The 14,899-nt window shown below is 34.1% G+C and overlaps 1 protein-coding gene across 2 annotated transcripts in view; it reads right to left on the bottom strand.

Moving 5' to 3' along the window:
* Positions 1-14,899, bottom strand: part of LOC145668296 (uncharacterized) — a 259,797-nt gene that overhangs the window by 4,151 nt on the left and 240,747 nt on the right. For both annotated transcript variants that reach the window (XM_081736022.1, XM_081736023.1), the window contains 2 exons: positions 11,361-11,555; positions 5,155-7,807 (listed from right to left, as the gene is read on the bottom strand). In XM_081736022.1, coding sequence (XP_081592148.1) covers positions 5,155-7,807; positions 11,361-11,555 — 2,848 coding nt within the window. The remainder of the gene's footprint in view (positions 1-5,154; positions 7,808-11,360; positions 11,556-14,899) is intronic.

Below are 14,899 nucleotides of genomic sequence, written 5' to 3'. Positions count from 1 at the left end.
ACGGTGAAACAAATGTTTAATCAACTTAAAGAGTCGAATTTTATAAATTCCTGTCTTATCCACAGTCTAGGGCTAAATAATAATTGTACCATGTTTCAATCTTCTAATCCCAACAGTTTCGGAGGTTTGGTGAATATTAAGAAAACAGTTCAACCTTCTTTCTCCTCTTAATAGTCTTGGTATTTTGTCAAACGCCATTTTATTCACAGACTAATTTCAAAGAGAGCATTTAACCAAATTCCAAGTTTCTACGCCCAGAGTTCTTGTGAGAGTGAATCAATGGGCTTACTCTTTTAGAGATAGATACCTTGAATCTATGTAAATTGGAAACAGTTCTTTACTAATGTATCTTTTAGATCTAATAAGAATGGTTGGTTGGTTGATTTGGGAGTTCAACACCGAGGCTATATGAGACATGTACACTCATGTCCAAAATTATTGTCGCATATCTATAACTGTCTTTTTGTAAGAATATAATTTGATAATGATTTTGCAAGGTACTTTTAATACTGATACTATGTGTATAATCGGGAAATGTATATTTGTGGTAAATTTCATAGGAAAACAATTATAAATACGAAAATTAGAATGAGTAAAATACAATGTTGCTAAATGACAAGAAAATTTTATTTTCGTTTCATTGTTCTTGTTTACTGCTCTTTTGACATGAAATTTGCCCCATACGTGTCTTTGCCGATTATGCAGATACTAACATTATAAGAAATACCCGGCGAATTAGTTATCAAATTATATTACTAGAACAAAATATTTATAGACATGCGACAACCATTTTGGATATGAGTGTACCTATAACCTAAAGTGGGATCCGAACAACATGACCTTGACATCGAACCCGAGTCTCCTGGGCGGAAGATGAATACTATAACCCTATAACCACGAGGAAGTTCTGGAACCAATAAAAGAGTTGAATTTGCTGGCATAAAGATGTTTAGTCAAGCTATTTTATAAAATAAAATAAATACCGACAAACATACATAAATATCATTACAATATATACAGTATTGCGATATGCAAATTGAATTTCTATGTTGCTAGTAATTTTAAGTATTTCAGTAACGATAATCTACGGCACTTTGCTGGTTTTCGCGTACTACGTTATGTATATAATCCTGAACCGACAATCGTTTCACTGTTCTGTCGCTACAGTTTTTAGTCTGTATTAACACAAATACAAAATTATACGCCCTGAAAAAGCTGGAGACAGGTCCACTGAAATGATCGTTGGTTAAAGTTACACGCCGATATCTGAAAATTAGTCATTCAATTCATCACTATAAAAGTTTAAGGCAACGAATGATAGTATACAATCTTCTTTGCTGCCCCAACTCCCCTTCGAAAAAGAGTATATTCCCTATTTTAAAATAAAAACTAATAATAACAATAGTATTTCACTGTTATGAAATGAAAAGATTTCTTTTTCATGTATAGTTCTTATTAATACTGATAATTTGAGTTAAATTTATCGAATTTTAAGAAGTTAGATAGTCATTCACATTTTGCAACAAGTATTTTATTACGTTTCAATAGGCTTTATTTACTGTGGCTAAATTAACTAAATAAGATTTAACAGGAAGTTGCACTATTTGTTTATAAACTTCCATACGTTTAAGTGGGCGTTCCCCCTGATTAGGTACACAAGCCCCCTCTAGTGGGTGAAAGGGCAATAGTTCAGTGTAGGAGTACCAATCTAACAGATCAACGAGAACACAAAGTACCTTAATGTGTTAAAATGTATATATTTTTGCATATTAAGTCAGCCACAAGCACTGACACTCTTTATATGAGTTAAGAAGTTCTTCGGTGGTCTTCAATCTAAATTAACATTCAGAAGTTAATTATTTATCTGAAATCCATAATAATGGTTTTTAAATATGTGGCTGCGATTGGCTTAAGAAGCAAGTAGAACCAGTACACGAATACCAAATTAAAAGAATTTAGTTCCAGGTAAGCTTAAAATCAATAGTCATTGTATAGTTTCAAATACATTCCAAAGTTTAGGCATGAAATGTGGATTTTTCAGTTAGTGTCATGGACAGCTGCATGATTTTCACCATGGGAGTTGTTTCGCAGCTTTCCCCTTTACCATAGCTAATGTTCACCATTTGTTTCAATCCGTAATAAACTAAAATATAACGTATAACATATGTAAAAAGGAAAATTCTGCTATAAAATTATGTATTCTATTACTTAAATCTGTTTCGATATGAAGATTTCAAGCAAAAAAAGGTTCTGAAAACATCCGAAATTCACAGTTACCGTAGGTAACAGAAAAATACATTTCCTATTCATTTCTAAATAGAATTATATGTGCAATGCAATTTCATATCCTTAATTAGCTAAAAGAGAAGCAAAATAGAACGGAATAGTTACTTCATCCGAGATTTTGAATGCATTTCCTTATTTATTCAACAACTGCTTTTGGGAATTAAAACTTAATACTTTATTTTTTCCTTTGTTTACGAAATATGACTTCACTTTCTGATCAATAATGATAAGCGTTTACTTCGCAGTTACAGCGGCCTATACGTTGTTTTATTTGAGTATAAATGTTAATTTAAGTGATTAAAAAGAATGAATGATTAATATTTTTCATTGAAATGTAATAATTATCATTCCAATATGAAAGTATATACATAGATACTTTGTCCAATAACTGAATTAGGGTTTAATTCAGTATATAATGACTTATTCTCCAAAATAAATGTGGAATAACTCTGTTTATTTAAAATATGATGACTATAAGGTTTACTAGCATAGATGTTTAAAATAGAATATCGTATTTGATAAGTATTCATTTCATGTGCAGTTACTTTTAAAGTAATTTTATTTAATATAGGTTTAACTGAAATCTTCAACTGAATTTAACAAGATACTGTGTAAGTGTATGATGTCAAATACCAGATGTCAGTAGCAACATTGCGAGATAGTGCAACCTTTTTGAAGAGAGTTTGGTAAACTAATTAAATATTATAAGTACACAGATGACTCTCTTCTGGTCTACAAAAAGGACGAAGATATACAGAATCTACTTTCAGAGATTAACAATATCCATTTTAAAATTAATTTCACAATAGAATTAGAAAATAATAATAACAAAATAGATTTTTCGAAGATGATCATTAAATTCCACACGAATATCTATAGAAAACTGAATGCAAGTGATGTCTACATAAATTTTTAAAAATCGGCGCATTCTGCATAAATGAAGTAAATGTTTGGATAAATTTCTTCCTCAGGGTCTAATATATCGTATCACAAAACAACGACTTTGAAAGACAACAAGATTTCGTTTACGAAGCTGGGCTCCAGAACAGTTACAATAAATACTCGTTCGACAAATGGAACTAAAATGTTCTGTTTACAACAAAGGACAAAAACTTCAAAACAACAAAAATGAAGATAACGAAAAAGTGGAAAAATGGGTCTTCTTCCCGTTATAACCCGAATTTTCCCATTAAAAAATTGTAGAAAAATGTGGTTTTGAAATCACCAAGAACTATGGAAAATTTTCTAACAGGACACAAAAGTCACAATCCAAAATCAAATATGAACTCTGGTATTTACCAAATGATACGTGATTGTGATTAAACCTACGTAGGAATGACGAAAAGAAACGGTGATACTAGCATCAAGAAACTTTTAAGAACCACAACCAAGCAGTCTCAGGATTATTTAAGTAAATCCAAGTATATCATCAAACAAATATTTTGTACAAATCTTCCTCGCCTATAGGAAGACCAGTTTATAAGTTCTACATCAGGACGAAAGATTTAAAATTAAATATGGATAAATTAAAGGTAGCCTATATAAACAATGGGACTGCATCATAAATTACAATAAGCAATAAAATTCTATTCTTTCCAATAATGTGCCAAAATTTCCATAGAATCGTAAATTACAATAAGCAATAAAATTCTATTCTTTCCAATAATGTACCAAAATTTCCATAGATTGGAATTAGTGAACACTTCACAACTTCTATGAAGTACAGTATCACTGGATATGAAAACACTCTTATTTTGATACCAAAGATAGCAACTGCCTTATATTTAGTGTATAGTGTTTTATATTCCAATTATCCCATTTTCAGAAATAAATAAGCTTACAAAGCTATTAATTTTGTGTCTAAAGAATAAAGATATCCTTTCCTGCACACAAGAAGAAAATTGAATGCAGAATAGAATCAGTTCAAGAAGTAATCAGAGAAATAATACGCCTGTCAATTATGACAGAAATGAATTCAGATTTCATGCGGAACAACATACGATATTATCCATGACACATTGGAGTTTCGAAAAGTTAAAAAGAACCAAAGGATGATGACATTCTTGAACCACTTGCGTTAGGTACACAAAAAATATGATATTTTGTGAGTAAAATGACGGATGTTGAATTCTGAGTGTCCCTCTACATCCCCGAAACAAAGAGTATATAATATGGAAGCACTTCAACTAACTTCTTCTCATAAATTCAGAGTCATTCACTCTAACCACGAAGTTCTAGTGACAGTATTCTGGGACATACAAGACGTTCTCTTGGACGAAGCCTATACTAAAACTAGGAAAAGCAACCTATACTAAAACTACTGCTATGCTGAAAAAAAAATATCTGAAGCGTTCTGGTTCTTGTACCTAAAACTAACTAGCACAGTCCTCTCGTGTACACGTTTTGGTTTGGCTTTCTATAAACTTCTGACATCAAAAAATAATGTGTGATACTTTTCCACACACTGTTTCCAATTTTCACGAAGAAGGAAAAAGAACAAGCCAAGATCTTCAACATGCTCATTAATCAATCTGCTACTTTTAAACGACCTCAGTTTCCTTTCTCTCTTGTTTCTAAATAAGTGTATATGTACCAGAAGCAAAATTCATAACCACATACAGCAAGTAATTGTGCTAGCCGCTCTAAACCCAATTCTGTATTGTTAATAATATCCCCAAAAAATTATTGTAAAAAATGTAGAATGATGATAATCTTAGTTAATTTATATCTCGTAAGTTATTTCTCTTCTTCATTCTTCACTTCACTTCTCTTTCATTATATTAAATATTAGTTTCACCAATTCTGGAGATATTCATATATACTAATGAAATAAAATTAAAAAAAAAAAAAAAAAAAAAAAATACTCACCTTGGTTTGTCGATCTCCGTCTTGTAACTTATTTTCTGTTCCTTTACTTCCACTATCTTTATTGTTTTTCATCTTATTTTCCATACTTATGTCCAAAATAGATGCTGTTTTTACTTCCAACTGCTTCTTCAAGGAGAGGATCCTCACCGGGTTTTTTGTTCCATTGGCGCTGGGTGGTGACGAAGGACTGGCTCCTGACATCTCTTCAATCTTCCCCAGTTGATGAAGATGCCTTGTAGATTCGGTTTTCGATACATCTGATGCGTGTGAAGGAGGTGACAACGCCGACTCTGTCTTGGATACATCAGATGGCGCTGGGGAAAGACGACCAGCTGTACTGGAATCTGGCGTAGGGAGTAGATCAGTTGACACTGAGGACGCTTTCCGCAACGGAAACCCTCCCTTGAATGGTGGGAATGATGAGGAAGATGATTCTGGTCGTGACAATGAATCTGACTTGGATGCACTGGAAGATGGTCGAGCAACAATTCCAGAATCTTCCGATGTAGCAACACTGAGAGATTCAACGTGCGCTTTAATGTCCAAATTAGATTTAATTAAGTGTTGCGGAAGTCTGCGAGGTAGAGGTATTTCTTTTGTTAATACTGTTGACTGTAGATGTGGTGAACAGTTTGAGCACGGAGGGGGAGGAGTTTCTTTGGTTGTCTGTGCAGATGGAGGAGGTTGATCTTTATCTCTCCGTGGCGGAGGGGGAGGTGGAGTCACAGTTGGGGACAGAAGAGAAGACGGAGAGATACCATCATCACTAATCTCCTTCATGCCCTCTTCTCCCGAAGAATGAACTGAAGTCTCACGTCGCGATGATACCGAAGCACGTTTTGATCGAATTTCTCCGTCTGAATTCTCAACAGCAGCCACATTCTCTAGTGACGGTGAGCCTAATACCTGTTTCTTTCCCTGTGCACCATTACCACCGCTATTTCCACCCCCGCCTTCGCTCGATGAGCCTGATGATTGAGTTGAATCTGAGCCTTTAGGAGCGTTCGGAGCCACTTCATCGGAGTGAGAACTTAGCTCCTGGCTGGATGATGTACTTACTTCCCCTTTAAGACTAGCTTCAACATCAATCAAAGATCCCGTACTACCTGGTCGATGATGCATATATGTCTCTTTAAAATCTTCTGGAGATATTTCCTGTATTCTTTTATGAGGAGTTTTCGGTTTCCGTTTCGAAGGCCACCTGGCTTTTAGAGAGAACTTTTGTAAAAAACCACGTTTCTTCCCTGAACTTGTACTAATTGTATCCGCCCTAAGTTGATTTTGTTGCTCGAGTTCTACAGGAAAAATTTGATGTTCTGGAATTTCTTCGATATCCAGCATCTGATCAGACAAATCTAGCCCTGTATCATCCATATGTTCACCGGGAGAAGATATCATAGTAGAAGCAGTAGTACAATGAATGCCACTATTCCCTAAACCCTCAAGCACTTCGTAGCCATGATCTTCGTAAGTTTCTCGGGACATTTTGCTTGTTCCTATTAGCAAATCTGGCTGAGACGAAGTCGTCGGAAGAACGTTGCTAGAAAAACCATCGTTTTTTTCTTCACTGTTCACACGAAAAAGGGTAGACGTATTGTTCCTTCCTTCATTGGTTTGAGTCACTTGGATTACGTCTTCAACATCCGATTTTTTCGTTGATAAGTTTTTTGAAACACCACTTTTTGACTTTAAATTTTGATGATATTTTAAGTCTTGGTGTACACTACTACTACCACCACCACCCGAATGTTTTTTTGTCCTTATTTTTTCCAATTCATCTTCAATTGAAGCACTCAACGATTTTAACCTAGATATGTTGTGCTCTGCTTTCCCTACTTGAAACGGTTGGCACTGCTCATCCTTGGACGACGACGAGTACTGAGTTAAATCTGTACTTTTTCTTTGGCTTTGAGCTGTTGAATGCGCCTTTTCTCTTCCAGCTTTGTCTATTGTACTCTCTGAAATACTACGATGAAGATCCCATCGGACACCTGTATTTGACAGATTTTCATCTTCTTCACTGCTAGTAGGCTCGATAACTTCCAGAACTGATGCATTCCCACTTTCAGAGGTTAAGGTGAGTTCTTTTAATTTTTTCCGTAGTTCTTCTTTGGTAGGTTTCTTCTCAATGTTTGAGCAACTCTGTGACGACGCCGAATTCTTCTTCTTCACTTTTTTCGTTTTGCTTGTATGCAAGACATGTGTGGTCGTTGTTGTACCTGTTTTTAACGTAATATTCTGGGGCAACGACGAGGAGAGCTTTAAACTAGTATCACTTTTCGATAACGAATCTAATAAACTAAAATCGTATTTCTTGCTGATGGATATGTCCAAGTTCTCCTCTACAGATAAATCTACATCACTGTACATTTTTCTCCTTTCAAATGAGTCTTCAAACTCTACACTGCGAACACGCGTACGTAAAGGTTCTTCTCCTAAGAGAGGCATACGTCCCTGCCTCTCAACGCTGCCACCACCAATAATACTCATACTATCTTTATGATCACTTTTAGTACCACCACAAACTCGATTGTCTAAGAATTCATCGTCACTGGACGACATACAACTAGCCAAAGAAGTTTCTGATGAAGATAGGCTTTTCACCTCCAGTTGAAGACCACCAACTTGGGCTTCAATTTGAGCAACTTGTTTTCTGAAAAAAAAAATAAATAAATAATAAATAAATAAATAAATAAATAAATATGTTTAAAAAGATTATTATAAGGAAAGATGAGAATGAAAAATATAGGTAAAATGAAACTATGTATTTACAATTCAATTTTAAAGAGAAATGAACTAAAGAATTACGCTGAAAGATGTAACCAATGAACATACGTATATACGAGGACAATTACAAAATGCAACGAAACCAACACAGTGTAAAAGAAAAAATCCTAAATTTTAAATAATGTCTCTTCGAAATAATAGGAAGATCTCTTCATGTTTGTTTTCTCGTTTTCTCTTTACCGAACTATCAGTATTATACTTCATTTTAAATAAAGTTTTGCTGATTTAACGAGAAAACTGTGAGAAATTCTCTTAAATTACAGTTCATTATTAGTACTAATATTTTTCCTAGCATTTTCCTTCTTCTCATTTACGGATTTTAAGAGTCTTCATACTCTGCACACTTTTCTTGTATTCCTGTATTTCGACTTCACTGAGGAGATACAGTATTGAAGAAGGAGACAAAAAGTTAGTTTTCTAAAAATGACATTTTCAAATTTCCACAATTATTCTTTTTCTTAAGCTATGACTGACGGATAACAAATGCAAATAAACAATGATGCAAAAAAATGACAAAATTCTGCGAAAATCCGCACGGACACGATATTATCATAAAATCACATGGTCTGGGAACCAATCAAGAATCTTCCTACCCAAAATAAGCTTTCTGTCACTGAGCCAAAATGTTCACCAAGTAGGCCCTTCTAGTCTCAAACTACCAGTACTATCATTCAGTTCAATAACGCTAACGAAGAATTTAACTGAATTCCACTAGATACCAGGAAAGTCTCTTAAAAATGTGACTTTGTACTCTTCTGTTCACCCCTATATGCGCGATTCAGTTTTCTAATTTTTAACATAATGGGAAAATAGAAATGACTATTGAAATTTGAACAATTGGCGGTCAAGTGAATTACACTATTGCTAATCAGGCATATCTTGAATAGAGGGGTGCTGAATTAGCGAGAATGTCGGATTATTGAGAACGTTTAAAATGTTTGCTTTTACACTACATAATGTGTATTTATTTGCGTGTTACTTCAAATACAACTTAATACACACTGGCACAACCAAAGGTGCCAATCCTCCAAAAGGTTTGAGAGCGATCCAATCATACCTTCTCTCCCTCCCCACACGCAAGTCTAACAGTCTGCTTCTAAAATTGACCATTCTCAAGTTTGGTTTACAATTTTTAATGAAAAATTATCCCCCCCCCCTCCAAACAATCTCATGAACGCAGCCTGTACCCTAAAATTAGCCTTATGCATCCCTGGAAATAGCACATATTTAGTCACGGATATAATATATAGCAACAGAAGTCAAATAAATCAACTACTTGTGCAATATAGTATAGGGTACAGCACACAAGATTTTGAATTATTTACCCGGTATATACATGTAGAAATATATCACAACTTTTTCTTTGTTTTACCAAAGATGTTTGTCAACGCAAGCTTTGGCCTCAAGGCATCTCTTCACGGCTTCGTGGAGACAACAATATAAAAGAAACAAAAGAAATAAAACCGTTTTGGCGATCGAAGAATTGAGAGGCCAGGTAAGCGAGAATGTAGTGTATTTGTTACATTTTTTTTTTTTTTTTTTTTTAAGTTAGCTAATTAATTATGATGTAGATAAATATTACGAATTTATCTATGGAAATTGAGCCTTTAGGGACAGCTTTCTTCTTTCTTCAGAGACGAAAAAAGGACGCCCTAAATGCCTTCCAAGCCCGTGATTGGGTACTGAATAACTTATTTGATCAATTAAGCGCAAATTGAAGCTCATAACATACACTCGTCTCTAAAGGATTAATATTTTGAGAAAATGAAGTAGTACAAAAGCAGATAAATGAACCAGTGATAACAATAAGAAAAGAACACAGAAACACAAAAAAGAACCTTACAATACAGTATATATTCATTGCCAATCCCAAATATCATACGAATAGTAGAATCAAGATGTTTAAGATATGCACAACGCTGCCGCTTGCATGGGAAGTGCTGACTGTATACAGTTTTAGTTGGAAGGATAATATAAAGCACGATATTAGGAACGAGAGTAATAACACTTGAAATATACAGGATTCAATGGCGCAAATTTTCGAAGAAATTTTGGATTTCATACGCCATGGAATGACTCTAATTAATGTTTTAAGAATACATTATTTCGTACCACAATATTTTGTAAATATTAACCACTACGTTTTACAAGTGTTGATGCCATAATCCCGTTATTTCGAAAATATTATAAAGAAACAAATTTATTGCAATTTCTCTTAAGCGAAAATTCATTAATATGAATAAAGAAATACGTATAAAGAAACAAACAAAGAAAGAACGAAAGATAGAAAAAATAAAGAATTATCGTTGAAACTTGCGTTTCATTATGTCACTACAGTATCCTATACAATCCAAGAAAATAAGTCTTCAATATAGACATTTTAAATCACCGTAATATTTTCACCTACAGAGATACAGATGTCTTCAGATTGGATATTGGAGATTCTAACAACTTAGTCCTCAACATAAACTGTTTTGTTTTGGTGTATTTCGAAGAGACCATTACATTAGACATTAATTATTTTTCATATTAAACGAAAAAAACCTGTCCCTTCCACCGAAAACTTTGTACAATAATGAAATAAACTTATTTCGAATCTATATTTGTGTATAGCGCAAAAGACAAATGTCGTTGATAATATACTAACCTTTTTCTTCAAATTCTCTCATTAGAAACTGGGAAAGTAGCATAAATAACAAAGTTACTAATTATAGAATTTTAATTTAACTGACCTAACGATTTAATAAGTTAAGGCATACAAATTTTACTTCTTTTTCAGGGAAAAGACAAATGTTCTTCTTGCTAAAAACTTGATTAACTACATGATAAATTAACTTTTGGACCTCCTCGTTTCAAATATTTTACCATATTCAATATTGCGGTGTAGTGTCACTCATTGTAGATAATTAAAACGAAAATATACGTTTATATCATTACAGTTTTTCACCCATTCAACAACTGAAATAACGCTTAAAATACATAAACTATTAAAACCAAGGTTAATTCTATGTTTCGCAATAATTTTTAGACCGACAGTTAATAACCTCAAAAAACGAGACAAATGCGAAAATAATAATAATACTTCATACTAGTACTTTGGGACTTGCCTTGAAACAAAGTAATAGTTACATTGCTGGTAAGAAATATAGCTACTAATCTTAACTCCCTTCCATAAACCATAAACATTAACGGAATAGTATATTCAGGAATGTTCTTAAAATGCCCCACGACTCTAATGATATTAGTTTCTTGAATCTACATAGATAATGCATGAAAAGTCAATTAAATCTACAATCAATGACCACCTTATATTCAACGCAAACCTAGTCTTTATCAGTTTCAATTAACACTTAAAGTATAAAACAGTATTGCGTAAAAACATTATTAGCAAGAGCTGGAAACATATTTTTATTACTTACTGAAGAATTTCAAGGGGTTCCTTTGCATTGAAGACATTTTTGTTGCTGTTATTTCGGAGTCGTTTCCAGCCTTCTTCTGATACAAGAAGTTTATGTTCCATATCAGCTAAGTTACTGGAAAACCAACTTCGATACTGCGACTGCCAGCCATCATGGAGATTGTTGCATAGCTCTATAGTCTCATCTATGCTTTGTCTGAAACGAAAAAGCTTTGTAGATGCAACATTATATCCAAGTAAAACCTAATTAAATGTTCATATAACATGAAATTTCGTTCATATAAAATTAAACCTTCATTTTTAGCATCAAGATAATGTTAGATGTGATACCCAAGACACACAGCATGAAATGCGAATCACGCAGATCTCCCGAATAAAAGACTAGAACGCAGAACAGTTCCTTTCATGACCTTGTCTAAGTATAAAGTACTTATTTCTATACACTGTGACACAATTCTTATATTTCGAGACAATAGCAATCATTGTCTGGACCGACTGTCTACTTCATCAACAACTGATGTATTTCATCAGTTAATCTTGATTATTTTAAGATTTTTTTTTTTTAATAGTTTTTTGTATGATATAGGTGGCAATCAGGATTAGTGCACACGAAATTCCACTTCAAATCATCCGAGGCCTCACTATACAAATTAAAGGCTAGCAAATTAAATTACGAAAATATTTAAAATGACTGCTGTTTTATTTATAAACAAAACATAGTTTTATTTTTTTAAAATGTGCTTAGTGCTGATATTTTGAATGTGGTTCTATTATAGTGATAATTTAAGTCTCTATCTTGTAAATGGGTAACTAATACGGAGCAAATATAAACGAGCCCTATGTCGTAGAATGATGTCATATTTGGTAAAGCTATATATCAGCTTGATCTGGCGTCTGCCAATAGATACAGATAATTAATACACTTCTGGATCTAATATAGCAGTTCAGATCGAGAATTTGTTAGAGTGTTATTTTAGCTGTAACAATTTCTTCCTTTTTACTGTTCTGCGCATTGATAGTTATTTCGATAGAAGAAAAAAACTTATGAGCTACAGAAATAACCACAATAACTGAATTGTATTTATAGTATAAATTAAGGAATGACTTTTAAATTAAATCAAACGAAAAAGTAAGATCTTTGTCGCTAAAAGTAATCATATTCTGGTTAGTTCACAACATTGCTAGATCATAATCATACATCATATTTACAATACCATATAACATAGGTATAATGTAAGTATAACATAGGTATAACCTAAGTTGCTAACCTCTACAAAATTATGCAGATTGCGTCACTGTGTCTGGATATCAAAGGATGATTATTGGTGTTCAAAAGTGATCAAATGAACTAGCTCAATTTCGATTAATTTTTCTTCTATGGGCACCAACACATTAAAAGTTTATTGAAAGAAAATGAAAATTACAATAAATAAAGTACAAATTAAAAAACACATTGGAAATTCCAGATGCACAGAAACCTCCTTTGAATTATGCATATTACGTCGCTACACGTACGAGTCCAAATCTAATCAATTCTGCTTCCGTGGAGCCTAACGTGTTAAAGTGTTAACCCTCTAAAAAGTTTTGCGCATTACGTCATTATACGTGCCGATCAAAAACAACCAAACGACAATGAAACGACTTGGTCCACTTTCAATCAAATTTCCTTCCATTATGGGGGAGGTCTAATAACTTAATTTGTTAGCCCCCTAATAAACTGTGCGCATTGCCTTACTACAGCGATCAAATGATGATTGTTGACTATCACACGACAATCAAGTGAACTGGCCTAATTTCAATCAATTTTGCTTCCATAGACGGTGCTAACAGCTTAAGTGTTAACCTCCTACAAAATTATGCGTGATAGGTCACTACGCGTGGTGATTAAACGCGATCAACGGACGACCAAACGATCTTACCTCATTTTGATCAATTTTGTTTCCATGGGGAACTAATAGGTTAACTGTTAATTTTCTACACATTATGCATATTACGCCACTACACGTGGTGACCAAACGCTGATTGTTGACGATCAAATGCGAACAAACGATCTAGCTCAATTCCGATCGATTTTGCTTTCGTGGGGCGAACAGATTATGTTTTTAACGTATCCTATAAAATATGCGTATTACATCACTACGCGTGGTGATCAAACGATGGTTGTTGGAGATCCATCGCTATCAAACGACAATGAAACGATCTGGCCTAATTTCAATCAATTTTACTTCCATGGGGTCGAACTAGTTAACTTTGTTAGCTTTCTGTAAATTATGCGTATTATGTAACTACGCGTAGCAAACAAACGTTGATTGTTGACGATCAAACGTGATCAAATGAGAATCAAACGACCTGGCCTAATTTCGATCAATGTTTCTTCCATGGGGGCTAACAAGTTAACTTTGTTAGCACTCCTTACAAAATTGTGCGTATTACGTCACTACGGGTGGTGACCAAACGTTAGTTGTTGACGATCAAACAACAAGCAAATGATCTGGTTCGATTCCGATCAATTTTGATTCCAGTGTGGTTTACTAAATAACTTGTTAACCCTCATACAAATTTATGCTTATTATGTTACTGTGCGTGGTCATCAAACTCTGACTGTTAACGATCAAACGACGATCAGATAATCTGGCCTCATTTCGATCAATTTTGCTCCAATTTAGTTAACAGGTTAACTTGTTAGTCCTCCTATAAAATTATGCGTATTTCGTCACTACGTGTGGCGATCAAATTCTAATAGCTGGCGATCAAACAACAATCAAACGGTTTGATCCACTTTCGATCAAATTTCGCTTCTATGGGGGGGAGGCAAACAGGTTAACTTGTTAGCTCTCCCTACAAAATTATACACACTACGTCACTACACGTGGCGATAAAATGCTAATTGTTGGCAATCAAACGCGATCTAACAACGATCAAACGATCTAGTCCAATTCCAATTAATTTTGCTTCCATGAGAGGGTTAACACGTCACCGGTGTAGTATTGTTCTAAGCTTGAATATGGTCGTCATGAAGGATACATCTATTGTATAAAATACTCTGTTGATATTCTAAATCTACGAAGGAATAAGGAAACTGTTATTGTGAAATTGAGATAGTCCATTTATAATAATAATTTACTATTTAAACTATACTATTCGGTTCAAAATCTCTTGTCGTCGCGAATTCTGTCGAGGAATTTGAAGCTTAAAATATATAAAACGATAATCATGCCTGTTGTTCTGTATGGTTGCGAAACATGGTCGCTTACTCTGAGGGAAGAACATAGACTGAAAGTATTTGAGAACAGGATCCTGAGAAGAATATTCGGACCCAAGAGGAACGAGAATGGGGAATGGCGGAAGCTTCATAACGAGGAACTCCATAGTTTATACGGTTTACCCAACATTGTTAGGGTTGTCAAGTCTAGGAGGCTTAGGTGGGCAGGTCATGTAGCTAGAATGGAAGAAAGTAGAAACGCTTTCAAAGTCTTGACTGGTAGACCCATAGGAAAACGACCATTAGGAAGACCTAGGCGCAGATGGGAGGATAATATT

This window comes from Thermobia domestica, chromosome 13, assembly GCF_964235325.1.
Source record: "Thermobia domestica chromosome 13, izTheDome1.hap1.1, whole genome shotgun sequence".
NCBI classification, from domain to species: domain Eukaryota; kingdom Metazoa; phylum Arthropoda; class Insecta; order Zygentoma; family Lepismatidae; genus Thermobia; species Thermobia domestica.
The sequence above is the reverse complement of the archived record's forward strand: the minus strand, read 5'-3'. Positions and strand labels throughout refer to the sequence as shown.